This window comes from Indicator indicator, chromosome 7, assembly GCF_027791375.1.
Source record: "Indicator indicator isolate 239-I01 chromosome 7, UM_Iind_1.1, whole genome shotgun sequence".
Taxonomy (NCBI): Eukaryota; Metazoa; Chordata; class Aves; order Piciformes; family Indicatoridae; genus Indicator; species Indicator indicator.
Genome location: NC_072016.1, coordinates 28,260,294 through 28,281,335, shown reverse-complemented (window position 1 = coordinate 28,281,335; position 21,042 = coordinate 28,260,294). Strand labels below are relative to the sequence as shown.

The 21,042-nt window shown below is 38.9% G+C and overlaps 1 protein-coding gene across 1 annotated transcript in view; it reads left to right on the top strand.

The window, feature by feature from the left end:
• Positions 1–5,700, top strand: part of CCDC6 (coiled-coil domain containing 6) — a 48,045-nt gene extending 42,345 nt beyond the window's left edge. Inside the window, exons 8-9 of the mRNA XM_054382355.1 lie at positions 3,066–3,190; positions 5,470–5,700. Coding sequence (XP_054238330.1) covers positions 3,066–3,190; positions 5,470–5,661 — 317 coding nt within the window. The 3' untranslated portion in view covers positions 5,662–5,700. The remainder of the gene's footprint in view (positions 1–3,065; positions 3,191–5,469) is intronic.
• Positions 5,701–21,042: the final 15,342 nt, after the last annotated feature.

Genomic DNA, 21,042 nt, shown 5'->3' with positions numbered 1-21,042 from the left:
TGCTAGAACATGTAAAATGTCTTTAGACTTTTTGATTTTCAAGATTTGCTTTAGTTTTTTCAGAAACACTCAAAATAGTTTTTATCCAGAGGATGCAAAAGGAGTAAGCATGTGTGAAAGCCATAAGCCACATTACAGTGGTAGAGATGAGCATTATGATAGAGTTTTTCAAGAAATTTGTGGGCTTCTGAAATGAACCAAATCACTTTCAATGTTTTGCAAGGTGTGTCAGCAAGAAAACAAAGAGTGTTTCCTGTGACTAAGTGTACAGAAAGGTAGTGATGCTAACAGATGTTCTCCAGTAACTACTGTGGATGTTCCTGGTTATACCCATGCAGTCTTCATAATGATACAATATTCAACTGCACATTGTATCTGCAGTCCACACAGAGGTACTAGTTAAAGGTACATGTAGGAAGAGTCATCTGGGAAGTTACAGGCTTGCCTGTAGAGATAGGACAAGGGGCAATGGTTTGAAATTAGAGAAGAGCAGATTTAGATTGGATGTTAGGAACAATTTCTTTCCCATGAGGGTGGCTGAACACTGGAACAGGTTGCCCAGGAAGGTAGTTGTCACCCCATCCCTGGAGACACTCCAGGTCAGGCTCAACAAGGCTCTGAGCAATGTGATCTAGTGGAGGATGTCTCTGCTCACTGCAGGGCGTTTGGACTAGTTGACCTTTGAAGGTCTCTTCCAACCTAAACCGTTCTATGATCTTGGATTAAGTAGAAGTGAACCCAGTTCAGATGCTGGTGTGGCAGTGCAGGAGCACATTGTTTCTGCACTGGGACTGAAGCACATTCTTTGTCCCTGTGGATTTCCCATCAGTAGTTGATACAAGTGCTGTGTTCTAGTGGGAATTACATCCCACAGACAGTGGATGCTGAAACACAGTCTGAAGCAGGGTTAAAAAGAGCAGAGCTTAAATGATGGCTTCTAACAATTCACAATTTTAGGTATTTTGGTACAGGAAATGTTCCAGGCTATCAGTTCTGCACAGGCAACTGAGTTCCTCTCCTTCACATATGATAAATTAATATTCACAGTTGGGAAGTTTCAGATTTCAGAAAAATAGGAGTGGCAGTTTGTTAGAGAACTAACGAGATCAACAGGGAATTTTGTACAGCTGTCTGGGATCTATGAATGCAGTAATGATGAAAATAAGTAATTTTGAGAGTACTTCATATCTAAAGTAGTACACTAAGACACTGCCAAAAGCATCAGACCAGAATAATGCAACAGTTATGTTTTGTATCAAGTAATTTTAGAACTCATCATATTTCATTTGAGAAATGATGTGCCTGGATTCATAGAAACAGCATTTGAAAACAGGTAGAAAATGCAATTTTGTATGAATAGGTAATCAGGTTTAGTGGGACAGATTCTGGCTTCTGAATTCCAGAGCCTTTTATGCTTGTGTAGCTTGAGATGTTGCTTCTAAGGACTCTTTCAGGCTAAGACACTGCTGAGATTCTAGGACAGTGCATGAAGCTTTGAAGATTGTGGAAGTATCGCTACTCCTAGGCAGCTGGGGATTAGTTAATTACCAGCGAGTCTTTTGTGTAGACAAACTGCTTTATGCTTAGCATCTGGTTTATCCCAAAACAGTCTGAAATTGCAATGTTGCAAAGGTGTCTTAAAGTGTATTTTTTGCCTTTTACTGTTCTGGGGTCTTGTCTCTGACTTCCAGTACATCGCCACTTACCTGAACATTGGCTTGTTTCTGTCCTTGTGCTAACAAAAGAGCTTAGTTATAAAATGTGCTGTACAGACAATTAGACTGTGGAGTCAAAAAGCAGATTAATTTCCTCAATCTGCATTTACTACTCTAAAGTGACAGTGATTCCATTGGAGTCATTTAAAATTTGCACCAGACATACTTCAGGGATGGAGCAGAATCAAACTTAGAAACAAAGGAAGCGAGGGGAGTATATTTCCTTACGTGACTTTATTAGTGATCTGGGGCTTATTTGTGGTTTTTTTCCTCTCCCTAAGATCTGATCAATGTAGGCACAGATACACACAGTTGAGAACAAAGCTGGGTGTTGACGCATACTGCAGGTGTGGTGGGATTGCTTTGCATTGCTTCAGGGTTGAAGAAGTCCAAAAAACTATTAAATCTGGCGTGGTCTTGGAAAAGCTTGACTCATCTATAGAAATTTTTTTGGTCATAATACTCCAAAGCAGTTGCTAGCTAAGGAGAGTGTTGCCTCCTACCTTAGTGTGTGTTTTTCAGGAAAGCAATAATGAGCTAAAGGTTTTGGAGAATGTACTGTTTAGAAATAGTCAAAATGTTCAGAACACTTCATGGTCTGAACTTTAAGCATCTAGCAGTTGCTGTTTCAGTTTGCCTTGATCAGCTACACAGGTACCCTGCATTTTTGTAAATTAATTCTTATGGAAAAGAAATATTAAGATGGAATAATTAAGGTATTTGCACTTTCGAATATTAGGCTTACCTTAATATGGATAAAAGAAGTTGTAATTATAAGTTGTTAGTTGCTAGCCTAGTCCAACTACCAAGTAATCCCAGAATGTTTTAACTTTACCTCCTCAAGGATCTCTGGGGCCCTACCTGTAAATGTTTAGGCAAAGCAGGAGAGAGAGTGTGGGTGCACATCTGGTATGCTATGGAGAAGCCATCCACATTCTGTTTCTTTGTGGAAGCTCATAGTGGCGTGGTACTAGATAATTTCTCCAGTCACAAGCTCTCTGCTTCTTCAGGCTCTATTTTATTCAGGAGGCCATTCCTCTGAAAAGAAATGAAAGGCTGAATGGCAATACTTGTGAACTGAAACAAAGCTGCCAGGAGAGCGGCACTGTGTTTAACATTGTGTAATGCATGCTTTGAAACATAGGTTCGTGTACTACAGGAAAATACATTAATTTACATCAAACTTTTCAGGACAAATAATATTTTTTAGATGTCTAATCTGGTAGCATTTAACCATTTCTTAACTTGTTGATTAAGAACTTAATAAAAAAACTCAAATTACAAATTCATACTTTAGTTTGTAACATAAATAAGAATGTTGATGTTACCTTGTTTTAACAATTTGTTTAGGTCTGTCGTATGCAAGTCACACGGTTGGTTTCACACCACCAACTTCACTGACTAGAGCTGGAATGTCTTACTACAATTCCCCAGGCCTTCATGTACAACATATGGGACCATCCCATGGCATTACAGTAAGTATTTAAAATAGTGAATACTTGTACCAATCTCAGTTTGCTTTTTTAAAAGTTATTATTGCTTGTCTTTAAGCTTTTTTACAAAACGTTTTTGTAAATGTTTGTTTTTGTCTCCTTACTCCCAAGATATCTATTGCTGCTTTCTTCAACCCTGATTTTCCTCTTCACCCCTCAGAAACTGATTCTTTTTGGAGAACCTTATTTTCTGCAAAAGAATAGGATGTATTATCATCTTAAGGACAGTAATAGGTATCATCTTATGTGGATCAGCAGGCAGGGTGTGAGAAGTGATGTTCTAAGCTACTAAGCCTGTCCCAGGAAGTAAAAACATTGCTTTCATTTTTCTCCTAGTCTCCACCATCTGACGGATGAGTCATCTGAGGTTGCTCCAAGCTCAGGTTTTCTTCAGGATGACACACAATGCTACCATCATGTCACTGTAACAGGCAGTTAACTCTTATTTTCTACTCTCATTGGCAAAGAAAAAAAGTTAATATAAACATTTGTTAGGGCAATTTCTCATATCTTTCAACTGGATTTATTTCCTTTTTACCTATGATGTTTGATGCATTTCTGCTCAGTCCTGTTTCTTCTAAATATTTGTGGAGTATAATGAGCAAAGACAACCTAAATATTAACCATTTAGCAAAATGCCTCATAGTTGTTGTATTGAGACCATTTCAGTTTTTCTTAACAGGTATGGTAGTGTGTAAATATACTTGTAATTCACGGATGTGAAAACATGTTTCAAGAGAATGTTTAGTAGAATGCTAAAATATGGCTGCTTCTAGAATACTTTAGCTGAGCATGCAAAGGTAATTGGTAAAGTCATTGAACAAAGAATGGTGGGAGTGCTACAGTGGTGGGTAGAACAGGAGGAATCTGGAGTTCATCAGGAAGGCAGAAAGCTGGTCGAGGTTCATCCCACTGCTGTACATCACATGAATTAGTCACAGGAGGATATTTTTGCTTTTAGAAAACCTGGAACTCAGTTAGTTGTAAAACTTTTTCAAGGAACTTGTTCTGTTCATTCTCTGTGAAATACTGCTCTTTCCAAAACTGTGAATTAGTTGGTGTCACACTGAGTCACTATGAAAAAGATTCTCTTCATGGCAAAATAACTAATTGCTTTCAGAAAGGTGTTGATAAGTAGCTCTTGATTTTGTCTTGATATTGAAGCCAGGTCCCTTCAGATGTATGCTAACACAATAAATGATTTTAAGTGTTTCAGAGACATCAGTCAGTTGTCAAGAATCATTTGGCTTTTTGCATAGAGCATTAATCTATTTTACATAGTTGTGCAGAAAAATGGATACAATACACATTATTTGACTAAACTGCAGTTTGATTCTTTGACTCTTCATTTTTAACCTCCGTTACAAAATTTATCTGACTTTATTTGTCATACATTTGCTATAGCGCTGTAATCATTCTTCTTCCCAGAGCTCATCACCTGTGGTTGATTATTAATTGTGGGTGGGTGGTTTGTCATGCCATGAGGTTCTTTATTAATGCTAACTGGATTGGTAAGTAGCAAGCATTTTGGTTTCTAAAGTGCAGAAGTTATTCTCGTGCAGTGTAATTTAAATCTTTACATATCTCACATCAAAGACGATTTTCTGCCTCTACTGGTTTGTAAAGATAAAGTGAGTTCAAATGTTTGTGTTTAAATGTGCAGGATCTTGAAAATCTGTTTCTGTTGAGGGGATCTCTCAAACAACTTGTATCATGCTTTGGTCTTGCTCCAGTGTGCAGGCTGGAAGTCTTTCAGAAAGGTAGAGATTCTGGGCAGACTGTCTTGACATTTGAAACATTTCTGCCCACACTCAGGTACCATGTGGTTGGACTTCATTCACCATTAGCATAAAGTTAAATGTTCATCAGCAGCTACCGGTTGGGCAAGCACAACTAGGAGGTATTGTTTTACAGCATCTCTCCTTTCTTTTTAGGTTGCTGGTCATCGTAGGTAAACATATCTTCAGGATGTATGTCTTGTGTTTATTTCCTGCAAAGTGACAGGAAGGAATGAGTGTTCTGTTTGACAGCAAAAGTACTTCCCCTTTCTTCTTTTACTCCATTTCAGAGTAATGTTTATTTTTTTATGTCAAAGTTGTATTGTGATTCCTGCAATGTTTTGAAGTGGATTTTCCCTACATAATTGTTCAGCTCTCTTTTTTGGTTTTGTTTCCTTTGCCAAGCTCAATAAATTGCTAGAGGACTTACACCTAACATTGTTCAGGAGTGTGTTAAACGTAATTTCAATATTTGTTCTACAGAGGCCTTCACCACGAAGAAGTAACAGCCCTGACAAATTTAAACGTCCCACTCCTCCTCCTTCTCCAAACACGCAGACCCCAGTGCAGCCACCTCCGCCACCACCTCCACCACCTGTGCAACCTACGGTCCAATCCGCAGCATCGCAGGCAGCCACTTTTCAACATTCAGTGCATCCCTCCTCTCAGCCTTAGTGCATGTGCTCAGCAGTCTGTCTGTCAGAAGTGGACTCATAACATGGAGCAGTTTACTAAAAGCCAAAGGCTTACTTGGCATATTTGGATTTGACTTATTTGCACTGAGGTTATATAGGCTTCACTGTTAATTGTGTTGTAAACGTTTGTATAAAATGCAGCCAGTGTTGTGGGTCGACAACACTAACAAAGTTTTCCATCAGTGTTTACTTGAACTACGTGTATGTCCAATTCTCTGGCTGGAACATTTGCTACTCTGTTTGGTAATACGGCATTACGTCGTTTTGCTTGGCTCCAAAGCTTCATTTTCCTGGCTTTTAGGTTTGTAAAATCAAAGGGATACTTTTTTTTATATTTTTTCATGACAATTTGCAGAGAATTAAAGGCATGATGGGCTGTAATGATGAATTCTGAAATGTTCCGGTGTTTACCAAGCTTGTGGAAAATCAGCACTACTTTTCAATCGTTTGAAATAACAGCTTCTAAGTGCAAAAGTGAGTCAGACACCCTAATCAGTGCCCAAGACACACATGCTCTATTGTATTATGTAGCTTAATTCAGCATACAGGACACATCTGTACTTCTGTTTAAAAGCACCTCAAACGTATGGTACAGTCTGAATTTTACAGCAAGGGAACTGGCTTGTTGAAGTCTGTGGAATGTACAATTTGTGGACCTTAAGATTTGATGATTTCACTTGGCGTTTATGTTAATCTGTAAGCTGCCCATACTGTGTGATCTGTCACAGTTAACTTCGGTAAGTGTGGTCCTGCCCACAGTTTGCTGACAGCTGATTAAAATGTGCTCTTTGATTTTTTTTTTTTTTCCTGCAGAAGGCAATGTGATTGTAGACAACAGCTGATGATGATCTTTTTTTTTCTTGTTAAAATATATTAATTGTGGTTCCCCTGAAGCAAAGTTTGAACAGGCATTCTCAATGTTCAGAAGTCTGTTAGTAAATAAGATGTAAGATGAGCATATAGGAATACATTGGCGTGACAGCCAAAACGTTGTATTGCTTGGTAGAATGAGAGTACAAGTAAGTAGCACAACGTGGCACTAATGAATGCTTATTTAGCAGACTAAGCCGGTACAATGTATAAAGAAATGTATTCTGAATACATTCTTTCCATTCATTTAGCACAAATAAATTGGTTTCACTTTGCAGTGGAACACAGTGTCACTTCTTGATATTGACATCCTACTCAGTTAACATTTTTCCTGAGGTTCCTGTTGAGTACTGAGGTTTATACATTATTGATGATATGTGGGCCATGGAAAATGACAAGAGAATGTTTATTTTATGAAAATATGTATCTGGCTGTAATCAGAGCAGAACATGAGTAATTTATCTTTTGTTTACAAAAGTTTGTTTGACATGCCTAATGCTTTCTTAAGGCCATTTTTAAGAAGGAAGTCCAGCATACTGGTAGTATACTAATACGTGTACATATATTTTCATGTTTGCTGCTTGCCTCTTCAGTAAGAATTGCAAATTGAGAATTAGTGCTCTAAATTGAAATAGTAAGTTAAAATAATGTTGTGAAAGGTTCCACTTAAGGCAAAACTAGAACTTCTTCACCTGTAGCTATGTAGTTTCAGCTGTAAGAGAATTTAGAGAAATGCATATACAGTGTATTAAACTTCCTAAACCAGTATGGGATCAAGTGCATTATCAAGTTGCATTAGTTTTGGTAGTGACTCTCCAAACAAGTGATTCCTAAGATTATGACAGACCTAAAATTTGACCGGTGCTTCCATCTGAAAAATAATTGACTGTAGCAGATGCTCACTTTTCTGTAAAGGAAATTAAGCTGTGAGCATTGTAATTAAACAGAGCTCCTATATCAGTGGTAGGATTGCAGGTGAGAAAATTACAGGCAGTCAGAGGTGGGACTAAGGTCGAGATAAGATTCTCATTTAGTTTGATTCTTGTCCTTTTGTAAACATAAGACAAAGTGAAAAAATACCCTCTTAGAAGTAGGATTCCAGCTCAAGTATACCACTATTTGAAATGGTGCCCTCCTTTCTGAAGTGCTTTGAGATTCTTGGCCATATGGCTCTACGAAGTGTGAGCTCATACTGGTGGTAGTATAATGCAGGGGACGGGGCTGGGGGAAGTCTTTAACAGTGTTGCTTTAAGATCTTAAAATGGAAATTTGCCTAGAATAATTTACATTTGAAGCATATTCCAAAACTGAGTTTGTGTAACTTGAGTTCAGCTGCTGTTATAAAGTGTCTTAGAGAAGTCTCCTTTCTATTCCAGTGGGACTCTTACCAGAGGAAAGTAAAGAACTGACAAATGTATACTAAATCTTGAAAGTGTAACAAGGCACTCAGATGGCCTTACCTAGCTAAGAACTTTGAACAAACATTTGCTTGCAATCAGAAGTGTTAAACTCTATTTGTAGACTTTTCGGATAAGATGAGAAATTGTGCACAAGTATCTCCTAATAAATGTAAATGGATTTTCAGTTTTCCTTGTGAATTATAGTCATGAATTATGATTCTGCAACTGTGATTTTATCAGATCCCCTATAGACTGGAGAAACTCACTTGACAGTGAGTTCCAGCTTGCTATGAGGCCTTAAGTGCTTGGCTTTACCTCAGAAGCACCTGGGTGGGTTTCTGTTGTCGTTTTCATTCCTTAATGCCTGTCAGTTGCATGCTGCATCATGACTAGCTGTGTAAGACCACAGAAGCAATTCCTAGCCACTATGAGCATTTTGTGAGTGTACCCTTCAACAGCTAAAGTTTATTTTAAAAAATTACACATATCTTTTAGCTGTTTCAGCAGCGTTGTTCTCTCTGACAATGAAGCAGCCTTCTTTTTACTTTTTCTCTCAAAGGATCTGGCTTGGACGCTGGAATGCAGCTGATAACTCTGTAGAGCACTAAGAGTTTCTTCTATCCATGATTTGTTCCAGAGAAGTTATTTGGAAGAAGAGGTGGGACTGTCTGGTGATAGTCTTCCAGCTAACAGCCAGATAAGATTGGTTTCATTAGATGTACTCCTCTGAGAGACTATTCCCAAGGGCAGAAAGGACTATCGGAGTTTTTCAAGGAAGTGTCAGTGCTTTTCTATTGGCAGTCACTGTGTTGGAGCTGAGCAGGACAGGATTTCTTTACTGTTAAAATGTTCAGGAATCCATTTGCCTGGGTGGAATCCCTGTGCACTTCAGCTGAAAGAAAAATGTAATCTTGGAAGCCATGAAAGTGAGAAAGCTTCCTGTGATCTGTGCAAGTTTTGCTGCTGACAGGAGGCAATATAAACTCCATATATTTTGTTAAATAAATGGAAACTGATCGTGGAGACAAATAAAAGAGCCTAGAATACTTAATCAGATAACACAGTCTCTCATCCTCAGGATTGATTATCACTTATTAAAGATGCATCCAGGGACCTTGTTTAAGTCTTGTAGTACTTTTTCTAATCCTAATGTTTAGTTTTACAAGCAGTGTAAGTTTTAATACTGTTCAACTCTTTTTGATGTTTCCTTTTTTTTTCAGTCATGGCAGTCTATTCTTTTTGATCCTTGGGAGTCTCCAGAGCATGGACTATGCAGAGCATATTTCTCCAGTTCAAGCCATCTCATAAGAAACCAGGTTTATGAGTGTAAGCTATAAAATTATAATATATACATGTGTTACAACAACCTTTTTGAGGGGAAAGAGAGAAGAGAGGAAAAAAACCCAGCCTCTAATTAACAAATGGACTGGATGCATAGAGACAATCTGGTTTCCTCAGTTCCCTGAGGAGCTGAATTCCTCTCCCAGCCTTTTTAGATTTGGACTAGAGTTGTTAACTTTATTTAATATTTTCTTCAAATTCCACACCTCACTATAATAAGTACTCAGGATATCTTTCATGTTTCTTTTTTGTAATACCCGCTAGTCCCACTACAAATAGAAGTTAAGAGTCATTGCTACTTTGTGGACCTGAGGAAGTAATTAAATATGCCAGCCTGTGGCCTTTATGATGCAGTTGTAGTTCAAGTGGGAGGGTGTGCTCAAATAGGGATTATTTATTTTCTTTAGCAGCTGTTTCTGGTTTTGCCTTTAGTAATGCTCCCTGAAGAGGAGATAAAACCCTGGAGTTTGGTGCTGTATTAAGAAGAATAGTGCTTGTATCTATTCAACTTAGCCTCCAAAGAAAAGTACTACCTCATCTTTAGGTTGGGATGATGTGGCCAAGGTCAGGTGAAATGTTGAAACTGTGCTAGGTTTTGTGCTGCATGTATTACCTGGATAGGAGTCTTTCCTCACTGCAACTGGGTTCTGGAAGTATGAAGCTTTTTGTAGAGGAGTAAGGAGTTAGGACAGGTAGTTGAGGGTTGAGTTTGAGAAAAATGTGTCCCTGTAGTAAATTGCTGCTCAGTGTACTCTTTGGCTAGGCCTGGAGATCGGCTGTACTAAAACTACTTTTTTTTGCCTGTGTGGTTTCCTTTCAAGAAGTACTGTGTTGCAAATCCTTAAGCTCCTGGCATTGGTATCTAATTAAAAATGAAAAAAAGAAATTCCGCTTTCCACAGAAATATTAGAAGTAGTCTTCTATGTGCAAAGGTGGGTTTTCTCATTATCTAAATTAATACTGTTTCCATAAACAAAGGTGTTTGGTGGTAAAACCTAAGCTGTCCAAGGCACTTTAGTTTGTGATCGCTGACTTTTGTTTTGGCAGGTGTTTCAGATGAAATCTAAGCCTCCTGTGGAGGAAGAAACAAAAAAAAATCACCTGACAGCTGTAGACTGTTCCTTTCCTGCAGAAATACAGCAGTTTCCTCAAATGCAAGTGGAAATAGAACAAGCATCCTCGAGCCTTTCTGAAGTTTATATTTAATTTCAGTACCTTGGTGATTGCTCTTGTGTATTTAGAGAATCTATGAAACCTCATTATAGATTGGTTGGGTGTCTAGCTGGTTGTTCCCATGTTTTCGTGATCCTAATGAAGGAAGCCTGTTCAGATTTAGATCAAATTTGTAAATTCACTGGTTACAGTACAAAGTACAGATTTGTTGAGCATGAATCCAAGTGATGACTTAAAAGCATTACACTGTTGGTGTGAATCAGAACTTATTGTTGAAAGAACCTCAGATATGAAGAAGTTGGGTTTGGTTTGTTTCTTTTAGCAGGTTACATTTTATTCCTGTATTAGCTGTATTATTGCTTTGTTGTATATCTAAAGGTGTTTACATATATTTGTAATTGTTATAATGTGTCTGTAATCAAGCTCATCTGTGCCTTCATGCAGACTTCCAATAAACACTTGATTTATTTTGTATTTACTTGTATGAAAGACTATGGGGTGTATGTATATTTCATTCTGTATGTCAGCCCGCTATCACTGAGAAAAAGAGGAAGAAAATGAGAACTAGGAATCAGAGAAAGATAAGTACTTCTCTTTATTTTTGCTGTCTTTGTAATTGGGCCACTTCTAGTATTTTCATGTAAAAGGCTGAGTGGAAATCTGGGGATTATCCTATTTGCATAATGAAGTTTGCATAGGAGATTCTCCTTATTTTGGATTAGGTGAATACTCAGAGCAGAGTCATGCATGCTTGACTCCATCAGTTTTGCCTCTATCTTGGAGGAACACAACTCTCTTTCTTGAGCTGTTATTTTAGCAAAATTCTAGAGTACCTTTCTCCCTCTGAATTAGATACACCTTCCAGTGAGAGTTCTGGCTTTTTTTTGCCACAGCAAAAAAAAGCTGTCTTTTGGCCTTAGTTGGCCTGCTTAGCTTGAAGGTACTTTTTGATGACTGGGGAGTAAGAGAACAACAGTTTCATCTTTTCTCCAGTTTTTATAAGCTCATAGTGATAGAGATTTGTATTTGTACCAAGTTATAGGGAAACTCCTCTGACATGTTTTGACTGAAAAGCAGTATACAGCAGTACAGCTAGTTTTCTAATCTGGTCTTAAGTATAAGAGGAAGAAAAGGGGAAAAAATGTTTCCTTGCTTGTGTTAAGGGGTGTGCTATGTATTTTGTAATTCCTAAAAGAGTGCTTTTGCTATTTCCTTTGTAGTGGTAAAGTTTATGGTATCTGGGAGTTTATTTCACTTCTTGCTTCTTGATATTTTTTTTTTCTTATGATCAAACCTAACTACTAGTATAACTGCTAATAAGTAGTTACACTGTTGATGGATTCAGCCATTTTTTTGAGTTGTGAACTTTAGATGGCTAAAGATGGTGGTATGCATTTATGAAAATTCTGTGTGCTGTCTTGTGTCATCCCTTGTGAAATCTTTGGTTTTGTCACTTTTTATTGTATGCACTCATGCAACTTAGCACAGCTCACCTGTGTGGCATACTTAGTAGCTTTTGTATTTGCTGTATTTGGCTGTATTGCCAAGTTTCTAAGCTTAGATCTTAAAGTCCCAGTAGGACTTACCTATGCATACCCTGTATTCAGTGTCTGAGCCTTGCTAAATTCATTGATTGAATTCACTTCTGTCTTGTTTATCTGCCACTCAAGCATATCTCCATGACTGCATGCTCTGCTCTAGTCCCCACAGGCCTCTGCATGCAGTATAAAGCATGTATTCCATTTTGACCAGTAAAATCCCCTGTATTATGATGGCCATGAGTTCTTGGGCCCCAGGCCATGGAAGTACTTCAGTGAATGCTAATCTTGCTGACCCACGTTGCTCTCTGTTCCTACAACACAGGTAGTATTTCTTAAAACGCCTTTATTCTCCTCTGCTGCAAATGCTGAGCAGTCAGTAGTTCTCCTTGTGAGTGCCCGGCCTGACACCAACACAGCTGGAGTGTCTGTGTGTTGTTGCAGCTGTCTGTCTTCATGCATGTCCTTTGTTTTCTCTCTAACATTTGTCTGAACAGAAATGAGTCGCTTGAATACTTTCAGAAGACCAGATGAAAAGAGAAAGATGATACATGCAATGGGATGAATTTCAAGCTTCCTTGTCCAGGTGGCATTTCTTCCTCATTGTGGGTTTTTTGTGGGGGTTTGTTTTTATTTTAGTTTGTTTGGTTTGTGTTTTTTGGGTTTTTTTTTTTGGGGGGCGGTGTTGTTTGGGGTTTTGGGGGGGGTTGTTTTGTTGGGCGGGGGTTGCCTTTCTTCACTGCAGACAATATGCCTTCTAGTTTCTGACAGAGATGAAACAGCAAAGTCAATAGGCATAATCTCCCCTTTACATGTTGGTGTTTTGGGGTTTTTTTGTGTCTTGTGGTGCTTGTACCCCTTTATAAAGGACAGCAAGGTCCTAACATTTCAGGAGTTAACTAAGAAATTCTGGTAAACTGCTGAGAGCAGGAGGAAAAATGGATTGCAAAGCACAGTTTTAATAAGCCTAATCCTTCCTCTATGTAAAGAAGCTGGCTTGGATATTGGTCTGTTTCACGTATTTTTGAAGGCATTCCATACCTTTAAAGGTATGCAGTATATCCTGCAGCCCAGGAGCAAGAAGAGGTTGAAGTCAGTCCTGCATTTTGTGGATGGAGGCTGAAGGTGTGTATAATGACCATTAGTTCACTTCACAGAGAAAACACTAAATATGAGTTGGGGTGACTGAGACAGGGATCTTGCTTTTGAGCCTCAGGCTCTTCATGAAAAGCAGCTTTGGCTTTTCTTAGTCCTGCATGGGGAAAAGTCTGTTCTAGCTAGTCAACTAGTAGTGACAGGCTTTTTTTTCCTTTGGGTGATAGCAAAAGGTAGAGTATTTACAATGGTGAATAAAATGTTGAAGCTAGTTATGGCTTGTGTTTGCAGAGTGGAATGATACTAGTTCCAAAGTTTTTGTTAGTGAAATTATGTACGATGTGCCCCATATTTTTTTTCTCTAAGGCTTCAACAAAATTAGCCTGTGAATTTAATTACATTTAAGGAAGGAAATACTGATCTATAGTGGACCTGATTTAAACTTCATAGCACAAATCTTTTCTTTGTCGTACTGGAGTTGGAAAAAATTACAGGAACCCCATGGAACATCTGGGAGCAGCCATTGGTGTTCAGGGATCACAGTGTGGTAGAGAGCACCTTCGTAGCTTGAGATCCCCTTTACAATACATTACAGAGAGCTTTATTTGGTGCAGTCCAAATGCAGAATGTATCTTTGGGGATGAGCTTCAGAAATACACCACCCCTACCTCCTTCCTCAGTTCCTATAGTCACACTGGCTTTTCTCCTGAAACTGAAGGTCCCTTTGTTCCAGTGTGTAAAAGTGATGTTGGAAACTGGGCCCTTGCCATTCTGGATCTGAATGCATTTTGACAGTTGCTGCTGAATGAAATGGGTTGTAACTCCACAGTGAATCTTAACACTATCTTGGCTGTCAACAGCAAAAAATAAACAGAGGAAAGGTCAAAGGGGAGCACTTTATCTTTCTGCTTGGATGTGGGAATTTAAGGTCTGCTGTGACCTGTCATTTCGTGTTTCCTAAAATGCATCCTGATTTTCTCTCTCTCTTCAACACATGCTAATATTTTTCTTATTTTCCAGCAAGTGTAGGAAGGAGTATTAGGAATACGAAGTAATTTTGCAGAGATTAGTACCTGACTTTCTTTGGAAAGTGCAAATTTGCTCATCTGCATCGCAAAATAAGGCAGATTGGTTTGAATCACTTGTATATGGATCTTTGCAGCTGTGCTAAGGGTTAGATGATTACTTTTATTTAATTTTTAATGATTGCTTTCTAGGTAGTATTATTCCTCTTTCTGTATACCTGCCTGCACTGGGACAGCTGCACCATGCTTAATTACCCCAAGGTAGACTGATGCTCTCAGGACCTTCTGAGCCATCAGGTGTCTCATGCCCTATGGGGTGGATCCAAAGCTGTGGAGGCCACTGGGAAAGCAGCTTAAGAAAGCCTTCCTCCTCCACCCTTGTAGCTAAGTGCAGTATAAGGTAGAAACTGGAGCATGCAGGTTGAGGTGGTTTTGCAGCTTTCAGCTCTGCAAACAAGCGTGCAGTTATCCCACCAGGTTGGGTGCTCTAAGGGTTGGAGCCCCCTGCCTCTGGCTATCTGCAGCTTTCTGTCTCTGCAGAACCTGAAGCATGAGGAATTGGCAGATAAAAGGCCAGCTCAGCAGCCTTTTCCTCCAAGCTCTGCTCTGCAGCTGTGCTACAGCATGGTCTTGCTTGATGGTCCTAAAATCTGAGAACAGCCCAAAATGCCATAGAGACTAAAGATAGCACTTGTTGATTTGAAAATGGCACTGGGCCCAGTTCTTATCTAAAAGCATGTCTAATGCAAATGTGTGACATGGTGAGCAAAAGGAGAATAGACCAGAATGAAAGGGAAGACTGGTATTTGAGACTAATAAAGGGGCAGAGAGAAAATAGGACAGATACTCAGATATGTTTTGACTAGCCCTTTCAGCATAGCTAGGACTGCAAAAATAACTCTCCTGGCTGTGAACAGCCCTAAGCTGAATAGCAGTAATAGAGTTTTTCTCTTATGCAGAAGTGCTGGCACCAGAAAATATGAAAGCAGTACATCAGAGAACTGAGAGCTGAATGAACTTTGGAGAGACTTACTTGTTGGAAAGCTCAGAGAAGATAGGAAAGTAGAAAGCAGTGCCAGACAGAGAAGTGTAGAAGTACTTGTGAGTAGGGAAAGGGAGTAAAGGAGCCCTGTGGGAATTTCTGGTATGGTTGATCACCTTAAAGGATTGCAAGCTCCTGGAAGTGGTGGTACAGAAGCCAAGACGTTGTTTCTGAGATGTTAAAGACTGCGTATGACCCTTAGCGATGAAGTACCTTCCTTTACCTGAAATAGGTTCTAATTCTGTATTGGTGTATACTTGAGCAAATGGGGGAATAAAAGATTGGCAGTGAGTTTGGGGGCTGCTCTTCTGCTGTTGTATGTCTTGTAGATCTAGATCTACTTCTTGACCTAATCTACCAATTATCTAGGCCCCAACATAAATGAAAAATATAGCAGAGCCAAGGACCTAAAGAAATTGAAGTTCCTAAATATGATCAAATCCACAGCTGCAATGTTACCTATTGGCAAAATCTTAGTTTTCACAGAAACCTTTACTGGCAGTGAGGTTCTGTGGATGGGTAATTAAAATGATTAAGGCTTTTAAACTTGATACACTCTTGCATTGCTTTTGCTTGCAGGGACATATTTCTGTATAATTTTAAGGTCATCTGCTCAGTTTTCCTGCACAGTGATTTTTGCAGCAGATTTAGGGAACTGTGACTGTCAAAAGTTTTATTTCAATGTATTTTCCTGAGTTTTCTTTTCAAAGCAAGTGACAACATACTAAGAAATTAAACCTGTTAAAGCATTCCTCATGCTATTAAAGAACTCTAGGATTAGTCTGGCTGTTGTCTTGAATAATTAAGGACAGTTTTAATACTGTTAGCTGCTGAATGAAGAGGTTTCAAGTTAGCTGTTTCATAATGTGAGAAGCCATTAAGTTTCTTTAAAAAAAAATCCTGTGTAGACTAAAGCATCTCTTATTAAGCATATATAGGGACTCTGTGTACTGAAATAAGAGGAGAACCTGTCTGTTTAGCACCCCAAGAGTTTCCCAGAAGTACTCCAGGAATCATGTGCCCTTGTTCCAGCAGATTTCAGGGGTGATGTATTGCAAGAACAATTTATGTGAGTTAAGGGTCATACAATAAACCCGTGACTTTTATTTTATGGTATATTTTAGGAATCCATCTACTGAAATGATGGCCCTTTGCACTGAAATTAATGTAACAGTCCAAATCTCATGCAGGTTCTTGGGAAAACATGGTCTCTTGACATCAATAACCCCGCTAAGCTTGTTTAGAGCATAATGATGATTTTTAACTAGAGAGGTTACAAGCAATATCTCCATACATGTGTGAACATGGTTAGAATTATCGTTAATATCCTGCCACCTTTATCACCTGTCTTAGCTCTGTCTTAGCCGTCTGCCTGACCTGTAAGAGAAAGGCAAAACCAAGCCCATTTTGGATTGAATACTATATCACATTTTTAGCATTGCCAGCATCCAAGCTGGAGACCAGTGTGGAGACTGCCATGAGAGGCTCCCATTTCAGAGTTAAACTCCTTCAGGCTTGTTCCTATCTTTGTGTGCAAAGGGTCCTATGGGAAAGACTTACGGAGGGAAAACAGAAAGAAAAACATGAAGGAAATAATTGGCTTCTGTGAATACCATCTCCCACATCTACAGAGAGCAAGAACCCCTGAAGGGTTTTGACACTTTGAACTTTCAATGTGGACCACTGTTTTCAAGGCAGGGCTGTGAGGCAGGGGAAGAAAGACTTTGTTTCTGTTCTAGTGTACTTAACCCTCCCTCTGTTTTACAGAATGTTGATTTGAATGATGAAACAAATCATTATGAGCAATACATGAAAACGGTTGGGATACGCCAGAGGGAAATAAAGGAGGTGAAAAGGGCACAATGTGAACAGAATACTTTCCTTTGCGTTGCCTAATAACCAAGTGAGGGGGAGGTCCAGCTTGTTTTCTGACAGGAAGTGAGCCAGATTTTGGTACTTTTGCTAAATAGATTGTTTATTCCAAATATTTTTACTTTCTCAGTCTTAACAGAACACTGTTCTTTTAAAATATTTGGAATATTCTGATTTTTAAGCTTTTTGTCAGTTTCAAGTTTGTGTTAAAAGTAAGAAGGTATCTTCATTTTCCCCAGTTACCTCTTAGAAGAAAACTATAGAAGTAAGCTAATTCTTTCTCAAAGAGTCCTATGTTTAATTGATCAGAGTCAAGGTGCCTCATAATAGTAAGAAAATTTGCTCAAGGTGTGCTAAAAATGTACTAGGTCAAGCCATTAAATATTAAATAAACTGTACATTGTTAGATCTGATTGTGATTGAGATGTCTACAAAATTCATGTCTTGGATAGTTTATACTGGCACAGGTAACTGAAATTGTACCCAGGCATTCTTGTGTGTGTTCTGTATAATGAAAATACCTTCATTGTTTGGTTTGAGTGGTTTTGGTTTGGTTGGGATTTTTTTATTGGTTAACATGCTGCCAGGTTTGTTTGCCTGCTAGCTGATTCTCTTGCAAATCTTGCCCTGCGTTTTAGCAATCTCCCAGAATTGCTGGGGCAACTTTCCTTGACCACTGCAGAACTGTATTTTAGAGTTTGTTTTTTTTTTTTTATTTCAGTGATACAAACGTCCTATGAATTACTGATGATAATTAACCTGCCAAGCTTAGCTATCATGCTATAGTAGTCTCATCTGATACTGACAGTACAACTTCCATGTTTTCACATGATTTTCTGTTATTTCTTATCTTCCAAATTCTAAAACGGTAAGGATAGAAGATTTTGTAACAGTTTGCTTTTTGTACAGCACTGCCGCTTGTATTTTATGAGTTGCCACCTGATCTTACTTCAGATGTATTAATGCAAGGAATCTCTTTAAGATGTAATTCAGCAAAGACCAATGAACCTTAGATCAATTACTCCATATACTTGGATTTGCTGAGGGCTGCAGTTGTCACTTACCTAGATGTCTGGGTCAGCTGCTGCTCTTGTTCACACATGATGAAATAACTAGTGAGGTTATTTTGGACTTAGACAAGCAGAAATGAGAACTGAGTTTGACTGCTAATTCCAAATGGATGCTTTGAAATTAACTTGACATCTTCAGCACCTTCCTGAAAATTTTACTGTGGTTTCTAAACTGAACATTTCCTCCAAGCCTCAGATCTCAGAGTTCAGTGAGAGGCACAGCAATATCATTCCCACAGGGGCAAAAGGAGTCAGGGCACTGTTCTGTCAGCATTTATGCCTTGATGTTAAAGTTGCCTACTTGATGCTTGGGTTTCACTTTGTTCCTCCACGACAAGTCCCCAAAAACAGAGCAGACAATAAAAGCCTGACACTTGCTACAACTTTCCTATCCAAGCTGGCCTAAGGCTGAGGTGGGGGGAAGTCTTGGTAAAGAACAAAGACTTTTTTGTTTGTTTTCACCTCCCATGTGCTCTGGTCAGAGGGAGGGTTCCTGGATGCACCTCTTCTGTTTTCAGAGCAGTGGCATAATTACTGCAAGAGTTCAAAGATAGATTAAGGGAAGCCATTAAGGATGTTTTCCATTTCTGAACTGGAGAAACCTAAAGTGGTTTGACAGCCTACCTTAAAGCAATAAAACTTTCCTTTAAGGAAAATGTTTTCTGCAAGTGCAGCTTTAATTCACTCTTAACCTATTAAAATTTAAAATTAATATCTTTTTACCTGGTTTGCTTAACTCTTTTAACTAGATAAATCTGCTGTAAGATTGTTCTCTTCTGTAGACTAAATGAAACTAATGCACATTAGATGCACTCTGTGGTTTATATCCTTAGAGGGGGGTGTCCTCTTGTGCCTCATTCATATGTGTCTTCTTGGCCTGTTCCCTTACAAATGTCCCTTCTGAAATAAGGATAACACCAACTGCCCAAAACTCCAGTGCTATAAATGAACTTTTTCTGCCTTGTTCAAAAGTCAGTGAATGTTTCTAAATACTGACAGCAGTTATGGAAAGCTGATTTGAATGACTATGGCACTCTCATGTGTTTCAGGTGTCTGGAGTCTTCCTCAAATGGTAAAAAGCCACAGACAGTGGCAGTGGAAAGTAAATAAAATCTTGATTGTCACAAAGCAATAGAGGAGTACTTTTAGGGCTTTGGACAGGGCTTGCCATGTGCATGTGTTGCACTGGACATGTCATTTGTAGCATTGAGGAGAAGAAGAAACCCTCCTTGGCTTGTTTTCAGGACAAGTATGTAACATGCATATATTCTGCTAATCATTTGGATTTTTAGTTTTTCTAGTTGTTCTGCTGCTTGCTGTAATGATTGCTGGACAAGTTGGAATACTCCAAAGTAGATTTCAAAGGTTTTAAAGATAGATCTCATTACATAATTTAGTTGGTAGATGATGTACCTCAGAGATGAAAGCCCCTTTAGGTTCAGCTTTTACAATGAGGTTTGGAACCATCCCACATGCTGACCCTGCACAACTCTGAGCACAACACTGGCAGATCTTGCTCTGTTAGCCTGCTGAAACCCAGTGTCCTAATCCTGTCATCCAGCCTTCTTTGCCATGTACTTTTAAAGTAGCAAAGCCCAAAATCCAAATAAAGTTTAACACAGGTACAGTTACAGATTTATATCTGGTTTACAGGGAAGTAACAGATGAGTCCCAGAGTTATTTTACTGAAGACATGCTTTTTTCTATTTATACTTTTTTTTGGTAAGGAAGCTGAAATGATCAGTAAACAGACAATGTTTTCCAGTTCACAGATATGGAGGGGATGATTCATGTAAACTTGGAGCGAGTATCATGTTGCAGGGGTAGATCACACTGGATATGTTTACATTGTAGTTGTCAGAGCAAGTACATTGTAAGTTAATTTATTGATGTAGATGCTGTAAGATTACCAGTACTTGAGATAGATGGTTTCACTATAGTTCAATATTTATGCTGCAGAATACAAGGAAGGATGATTTAGAGGCAGAGCAAGTATTAACAAGTGGAAGACGGGAGCAGGAAACTGTGATATGGATGCCAGGGTTTCTGAGTGGCAGAACAATGACCCACACCAGCTCAATGCAGGCTGTTTCCTGCCTTGTTGCATGTGAGCCACTGCAGAAGCTGAAGGAATGTGTCTGCACAGGCCCTGCTTTGCCTGTCCTTTGAAACCATGGTGAGCTGAAGATCTGAGCCTTCAAAGCTACAGTCCCCTGGGGAGCTTGCTTCTCATCCAGAAAGCTTAGGTGACAAAGACGTGTGGTTAATGTTTCTCACTGGATGCAAAAGCCTGCTTACAAACTGTTTCTTCAGGAATCAGTTATGATTGAGAGCTGTTGTAGGCCTGGGTGTGAATTTCAAGCCTGCTTGCCATTGCTGAGTAACTCTCTGTGTGTCTGCACTGATTGCATACTAAGGGTGTTTACAGTGCACAAATCTATATTTAGGCAAGTCCTGGTGGCAGCTTAACGTAGGCTTAAAATAAACCTCTTTGCCTTTTGTGACTCTGCTAACTGAATTTGATTTGGCAGTGCAAAATTAAAATACATAGAGTTTTTGGGCCACTTACAGAAATCTGGAGATAAGTTGTGAATGGCTTTAGCATGTGTTGTATCACCAACAGATAAATGAATAAGCATAGCTATAAACATGCAGTGTAATATGAAATCTCTTTCTCAGCCTGTGAAGACCCAAGACTAGGCTAAGGGCAGTACTGGAAATAAGGCTACATCTTAACTGGTAGAACTGCGTTATATACAGGCAAAAAGTTGGCATTGAAATGAGATTGCATTGAGATGAATTTCGGTTGCTGGCTGTTTCATACTGCTACTATTGGCCTCTTCATTTTGTTGACAGAAAATAAATGTCTTTAAGTATTTTACTGTAGTTAAATGTGAGAGAAAAGCTAACTCAGCTCTTTTAAATGAACTTAAGC